Source organism: Coregonus clupeaformis, chromosome 40, assembly GCF_020615455.1.
Source record: "Coregonus clupeaformis isolate EN_2021a chromosome 40, ASM2061545v1, whole genome shotgun sequence".
NCBI classification, from domain to species: domain Eukaryota; kingdom Metazoa; phylum Chordata; class Actinopteri; order Salmoniformes; family Salmonidae; genus Coregonus; species Coregonus clupeaformis.
In genome coordinates, this window is record NC_059231.1 from 9537532 (window position 1) to 9554922 (window position 17391).

General features: G+C 45.3%; 1 protein-coding gene across 2 annotated transcripts in view; it reads left to right on the plus strand.

The window, feature by feature from the left end:
- Nucleotides 1-2626, plus strand: part of nrp2b (neuropilin 2b) — a 216114-nt gene extending 213488 nt beyond the window's left edge. The window contains exons 18-19 of one of the 2 annotated variants that reach the window (XM_041868870.2): nt 1169-1491; nt 1618-2626. In XM_041868870.2, the coding sequence (XP_041724804.2) occupies nt 1169-1473 (305 nt within the window). In that variant the 3' untranslated portion in view covers nt 1474-1491; nt 1618-2626. Of the gene's footprint in view, nt 1-1168 lie in introns of both variants that reach the window. The other variant, XM_041868869.2, reaches the window with a different exon arrangement.
- The last annotated feature ends 14765 nt before the right edge of the window (nt 2627-17391 follow it).

Here is a 17391-nt window from a genome sequence, read left to right on the forward strand (position 1 = left end):
TCTCTCTCTCTTTCGGTCTCTCTCTCTCTCGGTCTCTCTCTCTCTCTCTCGGTCTCTCTCTCTCTCTTTCGGTCTCTCTCTCTCTCTCTTTCGGTCTCTCTCTCTCTCTTTCTGTCTCTCTCTCTCTCTCTTTCGGTCTCTCTCTCTCTCTCTCTCTCTCTCTCTCTCTCTCTCTCTCGCTCTCTCTCTCTCTCTCTCTCTCTCTCTCTCTCTCTCTCTCTCTCTCTCTCTCCTCTCTCTCTCTCTCTCTCTCTACTCCCCTCTCTCCATCAGTATGGAACAGACTCGGTTGACACTTTGTGTGTGTAAATGTGTGTCTGTCTGTCTATATAAACCACACGCTGGAGTTAATTGCAAATAGGTTTTGTTCATGTGTCTCCATTCATTACTTGTATTAGCAGCAGCCACCCAACTAAGAGACAACGCACTGTCATCAACCAAACTAACATACTTCCTGCGTCCCAAATGGCACCCTATTCCATACATAGTACACTACTTTTGACCAGACCTCTATGTGCCCAGGTCAAAAGTGGTACACTATGTGCAGAATAGGGTGCCATTTGGGACGTAGACACTGTTATTTACATTTACATTATTTAGCAGACGCTCTTATCCAGAGCGACTTACAAATTGGATCCAACCAAAGTAAACCAAAGACAACACACTGTAATCAACCAGCCACGCTGACAACTACATAACGTGACCCTATTCCTGACAGAACCATGACCCTATTCCTGACAGAACCATGACCCTATTCCTGACAGAACTAACTAGCAAGTTATGGCAGCTCGTCATTTCAAATAAGAGTCTGTTCTTCACTGACATCAGTGGATAATTCAGTGGAAAAAAGTACATTATACTGACCTGTCCAGTATATAACTACATTATACTGACCTGTCCAGTATATAACTACATTACACTAACCTGTACAGTACATAACTACATTATACTGACCTGTACAGTATATAACTACATTACACTAACCTGTACAGTATATAACTACATTACACTAACCTGTACAGTATATAACTATATTACACTGACCTGTACAGTATATAGGTAACTGTATACATTTGACCTTCCATGTCCCATATATGAACTGACCTAATGTCAAAAAGGTATCTGACTTGATCTGATTGGTTGTTCCTCCTCTGTGTCTCCTCTTCAGGTTTCCCGTTCCCAGAGTGGAGTACCCCTGGCCCATCCATGGACCCGCCCGTGACGCATGTCCTTGAGAAGGACAACTCGTGGCTGTACACCCTGGACCCCATCCTGGTCACCATCATCGTCATGTCCTCCCTGGGGGTACTGCTGGGGGCGGTGTGTGGCGGCCTGCTGCTCTACTGCACCTGCTACTACAGCGGCCTGCCGTCACGGAGCTCCACCACGCTGGAGAACTACAACTTCGAGCTGTACGACGGGATCAAACACAAGGTCAAGATCAACCAGCAGCGCTGCTGCTCCGAGGCCTAGGGCTGCTTACAGGCGCCGGTAAGTCTTGTGCTTCAAGCCCTAAGGACTTGTGCTTAACTTACAGCTTGACGAACAGAGAGACAGTCATACAGCGACCCCCGCTAGACCCTTTTCCCCCCTCGGGGGTCTCTTCTCTGCCTGCAGGAGAGGCCCTGATCAATCAAAGCTCGTGAATGAACCACACTTACCTGCCATGATGCCCCACGTACCGGCCACTGGACCGCAGCAGTCTGGGCCTGGACCAGAACCTCTACTGTCAGTCTGGGGTTGGACCCTAAACCCCTACTGCAGCGGACTGGGACTGGACCCAAACCCGTCTGGGACCGGACCTCTCAGAGCTGTTGTGTTGCCAGTGGACCATTCAGTGGGTGCTGAACAATATCAAAACATATCAATCTAATGCCCCAAATAAAAGATGAAGAGTAAATGGATCTAGATTTGTAAAGAGAAAGAAGAAGATACATTTTGTTTTTGGTTATGATGGATGTTAGAATATGAGTGGAATTATTGCCAGGAAGGTTTTTAGAATGTTGATTCTAGCTTGTCAGACAGCTCTCCGCCTGCCTGCATTGTGTGAAAACAGTGGCGTAGAGTATTGTGGACAGTTTTAGTTCAGTTTAAGAACCTCTGTCTTTGTTATGATCAGCTTTAGTTTTATCACCCTGTAGACATTCTCTTCTCATTTGTAGACTTAAGTGTGTCGATAGTCTCACCTTTCGCCTTTCGCCTCAGTTCAGTTCACTTTAGTTCAGTTCAGTTCATTTTAGTTCAGTTCAGTTCGTCTGTTACAGCATTTGATGTTTCTGTTATTACAGATTGTTACCAGCCTTTAACACATCAAGAAGAGACAGAATGAAAACAAAACTTTATCTAACATGACATGAGACATATTGGTCGTTAAGTTGCGTAAAGTTAGAAGAATTAGGATTGTCTTTTGGTATTTTTGCTTTTTGACTGTATGATGATCTATAACACATGGTGTGACGCTGTGTGAAACATTATGATTGTTTTTATTGCAACCTATGGATTGCAGCGAGAGGGAGACAGAGCTATAGTTCACAGGGATCAGGAGTGTGAGAAGAGAAAGAAGTCTCTCCTACTGAGAGAGAGAGAAGGAAACAAAGAGAGAGAGAGAGAGAGAGAGAGAGAGAGAGAGAGAGAGAGAGAGAGAGAGAGAGAGAGAGAGAGAGAGAGAGAGAGAGAGAGAGAGAGAGAGAGAGGGAGAGAGAGAGAATCCTCTCATCTTTCTAGACTCATTTAACTCCATCCCTAAAGAAGACAGAACTCAAACAAAACAAAGAAAGGACTATAGGAACTGGATAAAAAGCCACTTTCTTGGACACACAATTGAGCCTTAAGCTAACTGTTATTGGAAGAGAGCCATGCATGGAGAAGCTAGCGTCAGATCGATCCATCCTGCAGTAGAGAGACAGAGAGCCATGCATGGAGAAGCTAGCGTCAGATCGATCCATCCTGCAGTAGAGAGACAGAGAGCCATGCATGGACAAGCTAGCGTCAGATCGATCCATCCTGCAGTAGAGAGACAGAGAGCCATGCATGGAGAAGCTAGCGTCAGATCGATCCATCCTGCAGTAGAGAGACAGAGAGCCATGCATGGAGAAGCTAGCGACAGATCGATCCATCCTGCAGTAGAGAGACAGAGAGCCATGCATGGACAAGCTAGCGTCAGATCGATCCATCCTGCAGTAGAGAGACAGAGAGCCATGCATGGAGAAGCTAGCGTCAGATCGATCCATCCTGCAGTAGAGAGACAGAGAGCCATGCATGGAGAAGCTAGCGACAGATCGGTCCATCCTGCAGTAGAGAGACAGAGAGCCATGCATGGACAAGCTAGCGTCAGATCGATCCATCCTGCAGTAGAGAGACAGAGAGCCATGCATGGAGAAGCTAGCGACAGATCGGTCCATCCTGCAGTAGAGAGACAGAGAGCCATGCATGGAGAAGCTAGCGTCAGATCGATCCATCCTGCAGTAGAGAGACAGAGAACAACCACTGGGGCCTTGGGGGAACCAACCTTATGCTAGTTTCTACATTCTGCTTTTTTTTTTATATTCACTCCACTTTTTCTGTTCTCTTCTTTTAATGTTACATGAAAATTAGGGTTAACCATAAACAGAGACATGGTTTTGTGTCAGGGTTGAGTAAAAAAAAAAAAAAACTGAAATCTGGGTTGAGTTTTAGAATCGGTTTTTGGCCTCAAGCAAAGAGAACAGAAAGAGAAAGGACTGTATGTCTCTCCTCCTCCATAGCTCAGCCCTGTCTGGAGGCCAGCCACTCTACCCCCTCTGTTCCCCCTGCAAACCAACCCAGGAAGACTGCACCTCAGTGGGCCAAGCGGAGGGAGGGAGGCAGGGAGGGAGGGAGGCTGATTAGGAAGTGCTGAAAGGAGTGAGGGATGAGGAGAACTCAGCTTCCAGGGAGGAGTGTGAAGGGATGGAGGGATGGAGGATGGGAGGGGGAGGAGGGTGAAGGGATGGAGGGATGGAGGACGGGAGGGGGAGGAGGGTGAAGGGATGGAGGGATGGAGGACGGGAGGGGAGGGGCGGGGAAGAGGAGGGCGGAAGGCTAGAGGTGGTAGGGGCAGAGGAGGGCGGAAGGCTAGAGGTGGTAGGGGCAGAGGAGGGCGGAAGGCTAGAAGTGATGGTGCATCCAGCTCCCTTTTTCATTGGACTCTGTTGACTCTTTTCCAAGTGCCTTGGAGCTCTCTTTCTAGGCCTGATTTGACTTTTCTAGGGAGCTGAGACATAGCGTGCATCCCAAATGCCACCCTATTCCCTATTTAGTGCACTACTTTTGACCAGGGCACATAGGGCTCTAGTCAAAGTACACCGGTGGTCAAAAGTAGTACCCTAACGGCTCTGGTGAATGGCAGTGCATTATACAGGTAACAGATTACTCAACTGTTGTTTGTGGACTTTGTACAGATATGTTGTTTTTAATTGTTATTATTATTTAATAAAGGATGAATAACATGGTTTTAGTGTTTGTGTTTTTATCCTGGTGATCGTGGACAGGTGTAGCTCTACTCTGACACTCCTTTCATGTTCATTCCCGTTCCCTCCTGGGTGTGTGTGTGTGTGTGTGTGTGTCTGTGTGTGTATGTATGTGTGTGTCTGTGTGTGTGTTTATGTGTGTGTGTGGGTGGCCAATAGAGGCCACACACACACACACACACACACACACACACACACAGACACATACACGTACACGTACACATACACACATACACATACACACACGCACAGTTGTATACACACATCATGCCAACCACACTCTCTCCCCTGGGGGCCTCTATGCCAACCACACTCTCTCCCCTGGGGGCCTCTATGCCAACCACACTCTCTCCCCTGGGGGCCTCTATGAAACAGTACCTTAGTTTAGGAGGGTGAGGAGGAGGGGGGATCTATTAGCCAGTACCTTAGTTTCGGAGGAAGAGGAGGGGGGCCTCTATTAGTCTGTACATTAGTTTAGGAGGAAGAGGAGGGGGGCCTCTATTAGTCTGTACATTAGTTTCGGAGGAAGAGGAGGGGGGCCTCTATTAGTCTGTACATTAGTTTAGGAGGAAGAGGAGGGGGGCCTCTATTAGTCTGTACATTAGTTTAGGAGGAAGAGGAGGGGGGCCTCTATTAGTCTGTACATTAGTTTCGGAGGAAGAGGAGGGGGGCCTCTATTAACCTGTACATTAGTTTAGGAGTCAGTACCATAATTTAGGAAGAGGAGGAGGAGAAGGAGGAGGTGGAGGAGGAGAAGGGGTCCTCTGTTAGCCATTACCTTAGATTAGGAATGGGAATGGGAGGATGTGCCCTAGCCAGTATCTTAGTTTAGGAGGAGGAGGAGGAGGAGGAGGGGGGCCTTTATTAACCAGCTCCTTAGTTTAGGAAAGGGGAGAGGAGGGGGGCCTCATTTCATCTAAAGCTTCAAAGTGCCCTGCTGTCGGACCCGTTATATGCCCCCCTCACGCCCACCAACTCCCCCTGTTCGCCCCTCCGACAACACCCAGACTCAGTGTGTCTCCAGCCAACCCAATGCTGCTCAGCTCAGCCATTTGTTTCCCTCTCTCTCTCTGCCCTCCTTTCTCTCTCTCCAGCGCACAGGATCTGTTTTAACCATTCAGCCAGAACAGCTAACAGATGGGAACCCTCCTCCTGTTCTGACCTTTAATTATTTCTCTTTATAATCTATTAATAAATAAGTCTGTCTGGTGGAGGTGTGGCTTGGCATATGGGCTCAATGAAAACGAGGGGAGATATATGGTGCAAACACACTTCACTCACCCACATTTGTTATACAACATTTGGGAAGGTGGAACACCTTATAGAGCAGTAGGAGTTTTGTGCTATAGACAAGATATACAGTACCAGTCAAAAGTTTTAGAACACCTACTCATTCAAGGGTTTTTCTTAATTTTTACTATTTTTTACATTGTAGAATAATAGTGAAGACGTCAAAACTATGAAATAACACATATGGAATCATGTAGTAACCAAAAAAAGTGTTAAACAAATCAAAATACGTTTTATATTTGAGATTCTTCAAATAGCCACCCTTTGCCTTGATGACAGCTTTGCAAAACTCTTGGCATTCTCTCAACCAGCTTCATGAGGTAGTCACCTGGAATACATTTAAATTAACAGGTGTGCCTTCTTAAAAGTTAATTTGTGGAATTTATTTCCTTCTTAATGCGTTTGAGCCAATCACTTGTGTTGTGATAAGGTAGGGGGGTATACAGAAGATAGCCCTATTTGGTAAAAGACCAAGTCCATATTATGGCAAGAACAGCTCAAATAAGCAAAGAGAAATGACAGTCCATCATTACTTTAAGACATGAATATCAGTCTATACAGAACATTTCAAGAACTTTGAAAGTTTCTTCAAGTGCAGTCGAAAAAAACCATCAAGCGCTATGATGAAACTGGCTCTCATGAGGACCGCCACAGGAATGGAAGACCCAGAGTTACCTCTGCTGCAGAGGATAAGTTCATTAGAGTTAACTGCACCTCATATTGCAGCCCAAATAAATGTTGAAGAGTTGAAGTAACAGACACATCTCAACATCAACTGTTCAGAGGAGACTGTGTGAATCAGGGCTTTATTGTCAGATTGCTGCAAAGAAACCACTACAAAAGGACACCAATAAGAAGAAGAGACTTGCTTGGGCCAAGAAACACGAGCAATGGACATTAGACTGATGGAAATGTGTCCTTTGGTCTGGAGTCCAAATTTGAATTTTTGGTTCCAACCACTGTGTCTTTCTGAGATGCGGTGTGGGTGAATGGAGGATCTCCGCATGTGTATTTCCCACCGTAAATCATGGAAGAGGATGTGTTATGGTGTGGGAGTGCTTTGCTGGTGAGACTGTCTGTGATGTATTTAGAATTCAAGGCACACTTAACCAGCATGGCTACCACAGCATTCTGCAGCGATACGCCATCCCATCTGGTTTGGCCTTAGTGAGGAGTACCAGTACCAGATCAATGTGGAGCTATATACAGGGAGTACCAGTACCAGATCAATGTGGAGCTGTATACAGGGAGTACCAGTACCAGATCAATGTGGAGCTATATACAGGGAGTACCAGTACCAGATCAATGTGGAGCTATATACAGGGAGTACCAGTCCCAGATCAATGTGGAGCTATATACAGGGAGTACCAGTACCAGATCAATGTGGAGCTATATACAGGGAGTACCAGTACCAGATCAATGTGGAGCTATATACAGGAAGTACCAGTACCAGATCAATGTGGAGCTGTATACAGGGAGTACCAGTACCAGGTCAATGTGGAGCTATATACAGGAAGTACCAGTACCAGATCAATATGGAGCTATATACAGGGAGTACCAGTACCAGATCAATGTGGAGCTATATACAGGGAGTACCAGTACCAGATCAATACCTCGTACAGCTGCATATTATTCTGATACTGATTCATCAATTCAGAGAACGCGTTTCCACTGCTCCAGAGTCCAACGGCAGCGAGCTTTAAATCACTCCAGCCGACGCTTGGCATCGCTCATGTTGATCTTAAGCTTTAGTTTGGCTGCTCGTCCATGGAAACCCATTGCATGATGCTCCCGACGAACAGTTCTTGTGCTGACGTTGCTTCCTGACCAGTTTGGAGCTCAGTAGTGTGTGTTGCAACCGAGGACATACGATTTTTACGCGCTACGCGCTTCAGCACTTGGCGGGCCCGTTCTGTGAGGTTGTGTGGCCTACCACTTCGCGGCTGAGCCGTTGTTGCTCCTTGACGTTTCCACTTTACAATAACAGCACTTACAGTTGACCGGGGCAGCTCTAGCAGGGCAGAAATTTGATGAACTGACTTGTTGGAAAGGTAGCATCCTATGACGGTGCCACGTTGAAAGTCTTTGAGCTCTTTAGTGAGGCCATTCTACTGCCAATGTTTGTCTATGGAGATTGCATGACGGTGTGCTCGATTTTATACACCTGTCAGCGACGAGCGTGGCTGAAATAGCCGAATCCACTCATTTGAAGGGGCATCCTCATACTGCTGTATATATAGTGTATGATGTGTAATGTCCTCATACTGCTGTATATATAGTGTATGATGTGTAATGTCCTCGTACTGCTGTATATATAGTGTATGATGTGTAATGTCCTCATACTGCTGTATATATAGTGTATGATGTGTAATGTCCTCGTACTGCTGTATATATAGTGTATGATGTGTAATGTCCTCGTACTGCTGTATATATAGTGTATGATGTGTAATGTCATCATACTGCTGTATGTATAGTGTATGATGTGTAATGTCCTCATACTGCTGTATACATAGTGTATGATGTGTAATGTCCTCATACTGCTGTATATATAGTGTATGATGTGTAATGTCCTCGTACTGCTGTATATATAGTGTATGATGTGTAATGTCCTCATACTGCTGTATATATAGTGTATGATGTGTAATGTCCTCATACTGCTGTATACATAGTGTATGATGTGTAATGTCCTCATACTGCTGTATATATAGTGTATGATGTGTAATGTCCTCGTACTGCTGTATATATAGTGTTTGATGTGTAATGTCCTCATACTGCTGTATATATAGTGTATGATGTGTAATGTCCTCATACTGCTGTATATATAGTGTATGATGTGTAATGTCCTCATACTGCTGTATATATAGTGTATGATGTGTAATGTTCTCATACTGCTGTATATATAGTGTATGATGTGTAATGTCCTCGTACTGCTGTATATATAGTGTATGATGTGTAATGTCCTCATACTGCTGTATATATAGTGTATGATGTGTAATGTCCTCATACTGCTGTATATATAGTGTATGATGTGTAATGTCCTCGTACTTCTGAATATATAGTGTATGATGTGTCCTCGTACTGCTGTATATATAGTGTATGATGTGTATGTCCTCATACTGCTGTATATATAGTGTATGATGTGTAATATCCTCATACTGCTGTATTTATAGTGTATGATGTGTATTGTCCTCGTACTTCTGAATATATAGTGTATGATGTGTAATGTCCTCATACTGCTGTATATATAGTGTATGATGTGTAATGTCCTCATACTGCTGTATATATAGTGTATGATGTGTAATGTCCTCGTACTGCTGTATATATAGTGTATGATGTGTAATGTCCCTCATACTGCTGTATATATAGTGTATGATGTGTAATGTCCTCATACTGCTGTATATATAGTGTATGATGTGTAATGTCCTCATACTGCTGTATATATAGTGTATGATGTGTAATGTCCTCATACTGCTGTATATATAGTGTATGATGTGTAATGTCCTCATACTGCTGTATATATAGTGTATGATGTGTAATGTCCTCATACTGCTGTATATATAGTGTATGATGTGTAATGTCCTCATACTGCTGTATATATAGTTTATGATGTGTAATGTTCTCGTACTTCTGAATATATAGTGTATGATGTGTAATGTCCTCATACTTCTGAATATATAGTGTATGATGTGTAATGTCCTCATACTGCTGTATATATAGTGTATGATGTGTAATGTCCTCATACTGCTGTATATATAGTGTATGATGTGTAATGTCCTCATACTGCTGTATATATAGTGTATGATGTGTAATGTCCTCATACTGCTGTATATATAGTGTATGATGTGTAATGTCCTCGTACTGCTGTATATATAGTGTATGATGTGTAATGTCCTCATACTGCTGTATATATAGTGTATGATGTGTAATGTCCTCGTACTGCTGTATATATAGTGTATGATGTGTAATGTCCTCATACTGCTGTATATATAGTGTATGATGTGTAATGTCCTCATACTGCTGTATATATAGTGTATGATGTGTAATGTCCTCATACTGCTGTATATATAGTATATGATGTGTAATGTCCTCGTACTTCTGAATATATAGTGTATGATGTGTAATGTCCTCGTACTTCTGAATATACAGTGGGGAAAATAAGTATTTAGTCAGCCACCAATTGTGCATGTTCTCCCACTTAAAAAGATGAGAGAGGCCTGTAATTTTCATCATAGGTACACGTCAACTATGACAGACAAATTGAGAAAAAAAATCCAGAAAATCACATTGTAGAATTTTTAATGAATTTATTTGCAAATTATGGTGGAAAATAAGTATTTGGTCACCTACAAACAAGCAAGATTTCTGGCTCTCACAGACCTGTAACTTTTTCTTTAAGAGGCTCCTCTGTCCTCCACTCATTACCTGTATTAATGGCACCTGTTTGAACTTGTTATCAGTATAAAAGACACCTGTCCACAACCTCAAACAGTCACACTCCAAACTCCACTATGGCCAAGACCAAAGAGCTGTCAAAGGACACCAGAAACACAATTGTAGACCTGCACCAGGCTGGGAAGACTGAATCTGCAATAGGTAAGCAGCTTGGTTTGAAGAAATCAACTGTGGGAGCAATTATTAGGAAATGGAAGACATACAAGACCACTGATAATCTCCCTCGATCTGAGGCTCCACGCAAGATCTCACCCCGTGGGGTCAAAATGATCACAAGAACGGTGAGCAAAAATCCCAGAACCACACTGGGACCAAAGTAACATAAGCCTACCATCAGTAACACACTACGCCGCCAGGGACTCAAATCCTGCAGTGCTAGACGTGTCCCCCTGCTTAAGCCAGTACATGTCCAGGCCCGTCTGAAGTTTGCTAGAGTGCATTTGGATGATCCAGAAGAGGATTGGGAGAATGTCATATGGTCAGATGAAACCAAAATATAACTTTTGGTAAAAACTCAACTCCTCGTGTGTGGAGGACAAAGAATGCTGAGTTGCATCCAAAGAACACCATACCTACTGTGAAGCACGGGGGTGGAAACATCATGCTTTGGGGCTGTTTTTCTGCAAAGGGACCAGGACGACTGATCCGTGTAAATGAAAGAATGAATGGGGCCATGTATTGTGAGATTTTGAGTGAAAACCTCCTTCCATCAGCAAGGGCATTGAAGATGAAACGTGGCTGGGTCTTTCAGCATGACAATGATCCCAAACACACCGCCCGGGCAACGAAGTAGTGGCTTCGTAAGAAGCATTTCAAGGTCCTGGAGTGGCCTAGCCAGTCTCCAGATCTCAACCCCATAGAAAATCTTTGGAGGGGAGTTGAAAGTCCGTGTTGCCCAGCGGCAGCCCCAAAACATCACTGCTCTAGAGGAGATCTGCATGGAGGAATGGGCCAAAATACCAGCAACAGTGTGTGAAAACCTTGTGAAGACTTACAGAAAACGTTTGACCTGTGTCATTGCCAACAAAGGGTATATAACAAAGTATTGAGAAACTTTTGTTATTGACCAAATACTTATTTTCCACCATAATTTGCAAATTAATTAATAAAAAATCCTACAATGTGATTTTCTGGATTTTTTTCCCTCATTTTGTCTGTCATAGTTGACGTGTACCTATGATGAAAATCACAGGCCTCTCTCATCTTTTTAAGTGGGAGAACATGCACAATTGGTGGCTGACTAAATACTTTTTTTCCCCACTGTATAGTGAATGCTGTGTAATGTTCCATTATTCTATCAGTTGATTGATGAAGACATGAGACATTTGAATGAGACAGACTCTTGCTCTCTCGTTCCTCACCAACTCAAGCCCACACAGAAAAAACACTGTCTGTCTAGCAGTCTGTCTGTGGCTGTCAGTCAGTCAGTCAGTCAGTCAGTCAGTCAGGGAGAAATGAGGAGGTTAGAGCAGTGTGTCTGATAACCCCTCATTTAACACTGCAGGTGGGATGATGAACCTCTGCTCTCTCTCTATCGCTCTGTCTGTCTGTCTCTGAATTTCAATATCTCTCTCTCCCCCCTCTTTCTCTCTCTCTGAATTTCAGTCTCTCTCTCGCCCCCTCTCAATTCCAACTTTTCTTTTCTTTTCTTTTCTCTCTCTCTCTCTCTCTCTCTCTCTCTCTCTCTCTCTCTCTCTCTCTCTCTCTCTCTCTCTCTCTCCCTCTCTCTCTCTCTCTCTGGTTTGATTGGGCGTGTGTGTCTTTATGTGGAGACTACAGAGAGCTGTATGTGAAACAACAGGAGTGTTTAACAGCTGGCCAGCCCCAGTAAATCCCCCAACCGGAAGAGGGGGTCTGATATTGAGGGGTTTAGAGGGACCCTGCAGAGCCCCCAGCCCTGTAACACACACACACACCACAGGAGGTTGGTTGAACCTTAATCGGGGAGGACTGGCTAGTGGTAATGACTGGAGCAGAATCAGTGGAATGGTATCAAATAAATCAAACAGATGTTCTCCAGGTGTTTGATGCCATTCCATTCGCTCCGTTCCAGCCATTATTATGAGCCGTCCTCCCCTCAGCAGCCTCCACTGATATACACACACACGAATGCATGAACGTGCGAACAATCATCTATCAATCTCCATCTGTGAATCAATAATGAACCAAGCTGCCACCAATCCATTACCCCACCTCACACACACCCCTGATGCCCACAGCACGTTTAATGCTGGGCCAGGTCACACACGGGGCCAGGTCACACACGGGGCCAGGTCACACACGGGCGGGGCCAGGTCACACACGGGCGGGGCCAGGTCACACACGGGGCCAGGTCACACACGGGGCCAGGTCACACACGGGGCAACTGGACTGGCTGTCTGATTGCTTTACTAGACCACCAAGGGCTGGAATCTTCCGGAAACAATTACAGTGGGGAAAAAAAGTATTTAGTCAGCCACCAATTGTGCAAGTTCTCCCAATTAAAAAGATGAGAGAGGCCTGTAATTTTCATCATAGGTACACGTCAACTATGACAGACAAAATGAAAAAAAAAAATCCAGAAAATGACATTTAAGGAGGACTTTTAATGAATTTATTTGCAAATTATGGTGGAAAATAAGTATTTGGTCAATAACAAAAGTGTCTCAATACTTTGTTATATACCCTTTGTTGGCAATGACACAGGTCAAACGTTTTCTGTAAGTCTTCACAAGGTTTTCACACACTGTTGCTGGTATTTTGGCCCATTCCTCCATGCAGATCTCCTCTAGAGCAGTGATGTTTTGGGGCTGTCGCTGGGTAACACGGACTTTCAACTCCCTCCAAAGATTTTCTATGGGGTTGAGATCTGGAGACTGGCTAGGCCACTCCAGGACCTTGAAATGCTTCTTACGAAGCCACTCCTTCGTTGGGCGGGCGGTGTGTTTGGGATCATTGTCATGCTGAAAGACCCAGCCACGTTTCATCTTCAATGCCCTTGCTGATGGAAGGAGGTTTTCACTCAAAATCTCACGATACATGGCCCCATTCATTCTTTCCTTTACACGGATCAGTCGTCCTGGTCCCTTTGTAGAAAAACAGCCCCAAAGCATGATGTGTCATCCCAATCCTCTTCTGGATCATCCAAATGCACTCTAGCAAACTTCAGACGGGCCTGGACATGTACTGGCTTAAGCAGGGGGACACGTCTGGCACTGCTGGATTTGAGTCCCTGGCGGCGTAGTGTGTTACTGATGGTAGGCTTTGTTACTTTGGTCCCAGCTCTTTGCAGGTCATTCACTAGGTCCCCCGTGTGGTTCTGGGATTTTTGCTCACCGTTCTTGTGATCATTTTGACCCCACGGGGTGAGATCTTGCGTGGAGCCCCAGATCGAGGGAGATTATCAGTGGTCTTATATGTCTTCCATTTCCTAATAATTACTCCCACAGTTGATTTCTTCAAACCAAGCTGCTTACCTATTGCAGATTCAGTCTTCCCAGCCTGGTGCAGGTCTACAATTTTGTTTCTAGTGTCCTTTGACAGCTCTTTGGTCTTGGCCATAGTGGAGTTTGGAGTGTGACTGTTTGAGGTTGTGGACAGGTGTCTTTTATACTGATAACAAGTTCAAACAGGTGCCATTAATACAGGTAACGAGTGGAGGACAGAGGAGCCTCTTAAATAAGAAGTTACAGGTCTGTGAGAGCCAGAAATCTTGCTTGTTTGTAGGTAACCAAATACTTATTCTCCACCATAATTTGCAAATAAATTCATAAAAAATCCTACAATGTGATTTTCTGGATTTTTTCCCCTCAATTTGTCTGTCATAGTTGACGTGTACTTATGATGAAAATTACAGGCCTCTCTCATCTTTTTAAGTGGGAGAATTTGCACAATTGGTGGCTGACTAAATACTTTTTTTTCCCCACTGTACATGGCTGTGAGGGCAGAGTGAAGCAGTCTCTGTTAACTAGCCGACAGGGCTGAAGTGGATTAACACTCCCATGTTAAACAGCTAACAGGGCTGAAGTGGGATTACCACTCCCATGTTAACCAGTTGACAGGGCTGAAGTGGATTTACCACTCCCATGTTAACCAGTTGACAGGGCTGAAGTGGAATTACCACTCCCATGTTAACCAGCTGACAGGGCTGAAGTGGGATTACCACTCCCATGTTAACCAGCTGACAGGGCTGAAGTGGGATTACCACTCCCATGTTAACCAGTTGACAGGGCTGAAGTGGATTTACCACTCCCATGTTAACCAGTTGACAGGGCTGAAGTGGAATTACCACTCCCATGTTAACCAGTTGACAGGGCTGAAGTGGAATTACCACTCCCATGTTAACCAGTTGACAGGGCTGAAGTGGATTTACCAATCCCATGTTAACCAGCTGACAGGACTGAAGTGGGATTACCACTCCCATGTTAACCAGCTGACAGGGCTGAAGTGGGTTTACCACTCACATGTTAACCAGCTGACAGGGCTGAAGTGGAATTACCAATCCCATGTTAACCAGCTGACAGGGCTGAAGTGGGATTAGCACTCCCATGTTAACCAGCTGACAGGGCTGAAGTGGGATTACCAATCCCATGTTAGCCAGTTGACAGGGCTGAAGTGGGATTAGCACTCCCATGTTAACCAGCTGACAGGGCTGAAGTGGGATTACCACTCCCATGTTAACCAGCTGACAGGGCTGAAGTGGGATTACCACTCCCATGTTAACCAGTTGACAGGGCTGAAGTGGATTTACCACTCCCATGTTAACCAGTTGACAGGGCTGAAGTGGAATTACCACTCCCATGTTAACCAGTTGACAGGGCTGAAGTGGAATTACCACTCCCATGTTAACCAGTTGACAGGGCTGAAGTGGAATTACCACTCCCATGTTAACCAGCTGACAGGGCGGAAGTGGGATTACCACTCCCATGTTAACCAGCTGACAGGGCTGAAGTGGGATTACCACTCACATGTTAACCAGCTGACAGGGCTGAAGTGGAATTACCAATCCCATGTTAACCAGCTGACAGGGCTGAAGTGGGATTAGCACTCCCATGTTAACCAGCTGACAGGGCTGAAGTGGGATTACCAATCCCATGTTAGCCAGTTGACAGGGCTGAAGTGGGATTACCACTCCCATGTTAACCATCTGACAGGGCTGAAGTGGGATTACCACTCCCATGTTAACCAGCTGACAGGACTGAAGTGGGATTACCACTCCCATGTTAACCAGCTGACAGGGCTGAAGTGGGATTACCACTCCCATGTTAACCAGCTGACAGGGCTGAAGTGGGATTACCACTCCCATGTTAACCAGCTGACAGGGCTGAAGTGGGATTACCACTCCCATGTTAACCAGCTGACAGGGCTGAAGTGGGATTACCACTCCCATGTTAACCAGTTGACAGGGCTGAAGTGGATTTACCAATCCCATGTTAACCAGCTGACAGGACTGAAGTGGGATTACCACTCCCATGTTAACCAGTTGACAGGGCTGAATTGGATTTACCAATCCCATGTTAACCAGCTGACAGGACTGAAGTGGAATTACCACTCCCATGTTAACCAGTTGACAGGGCTGTAGTGGGATTACCACTCCCATGTTAACCAGCTGACAGGGCTGAAGTGGGATTACCACTCCCATGTTAACCAGCTGACAGGGCTGAAGTGGGATTACCACTCCCATGTTAACCAGTTGACAGGGCTGAAGTGGGATTTACCACTCCCATGTTAACCAGTTGACAGGGCTGAAGTGGGATTTACCACTCCCATGTTAACCAGCTGACAGGGCTGAAGTGGAATTACCACTCCCATGTTAACCACCTGACAGGGCTGAAGTGGGATTACCACTCCCATGTTAACCAGCTGACAGGGCTAAAGTGGGATTAGCACTCCCATGTTAACCATCTGACAGGGCTGAAGTGGGATTACCACTCCCATGTTAACCATCTGACAGGGCTGTAGTGGGATTACCACTCCCATGTTAACCAGCTGACAGGGCTGAAGTGGGTTTACCACTCCCATGTTAACCAGTTGACAGGGCTGAAGTGGGATTTACCACTCCCATGTTAACCATCTGACAGGGCTGTAGTGGGATTACCACTCCCATGTTAACCAGCTGACAGGGCTGAAGTGGGATTACCACTCCCATGTTAACCAGCTGACAGGGCTGAAGTGGGATTACCACTCCCATGTTAACCAGTTGACAGGACTGAAGTGGGATTTACCACTCCCATGTTAACCAGCTGACAGGGCTGAAGTGGGATTACCACTCCCATGTTAACCAGTTGACAGGGCTGAAGTGGGATTTACCACTCCCATGTTAACCAGCTGACAGGGCTGAAGTGGGATTACCACTCCCATGTTAACCAGCTGACAGGGCTGAAGTGGGATTACCACTCCCATGTTAACCAGCTGACAGGGCTGTAGTGGGATTACCACTCCCATGTTAACCAGCTGACAGGGCTGTAGTGGGATTACCACTCCCATGCACATTTATAGAACTGATGTGATACTCCAGACCCCATACACTCTACCTACACATTATAAAACCCATACACCTACTTTACACTCTCTCCGATCATACACCTACTTTCAATCAATCAAATTAATTTATAAAGCCCTTTTTACATCAGCAGATGTCACAAAGTGCTATACAGAAACCCAGCCTAAAACCCCAAACAGCAAGCAATGCAGATGTAGAAGCACGGTGGCTAGGAAAAACTCCCTAGAAAGGCAGAAACCTAGGAAGAAACCTAGAGAGGAACCAGGCTCTGAGGGGTGGCCAGTCCCCTTCTGGCTGTGCCGGGTGGAGATTATAACAGTACATGGCCATTAAGGCCAGATTGATCTTCAAGATGATGAAACGTTCATAGATGACCAGCAGGGTCAAATAATAATCACAGTGGTTGTAGAGGGTGCAACAGGAGTAAATATCAGTTGGCTTTTCATAGTCGAGCATTCAGAGGTTGAGACAGCAGGTGCGGTAGAGAGAGAGAGAGAGTCGAAAACAGCAGGTCTGGGACAAGGTAGCACGTCCGGTCAACAGGTCAGGGTTCCATAGCCGCAGGCAGAAGAGTTAAAACTGGAGCAGCAGCACGACCAGGTGGACTGGGGACAGCCAGGAGTCATCAGGCCAGGTAGTCCTGAGGCATGGTCCTAGGGCTCAGGTCCTCCGGAAAGGGAG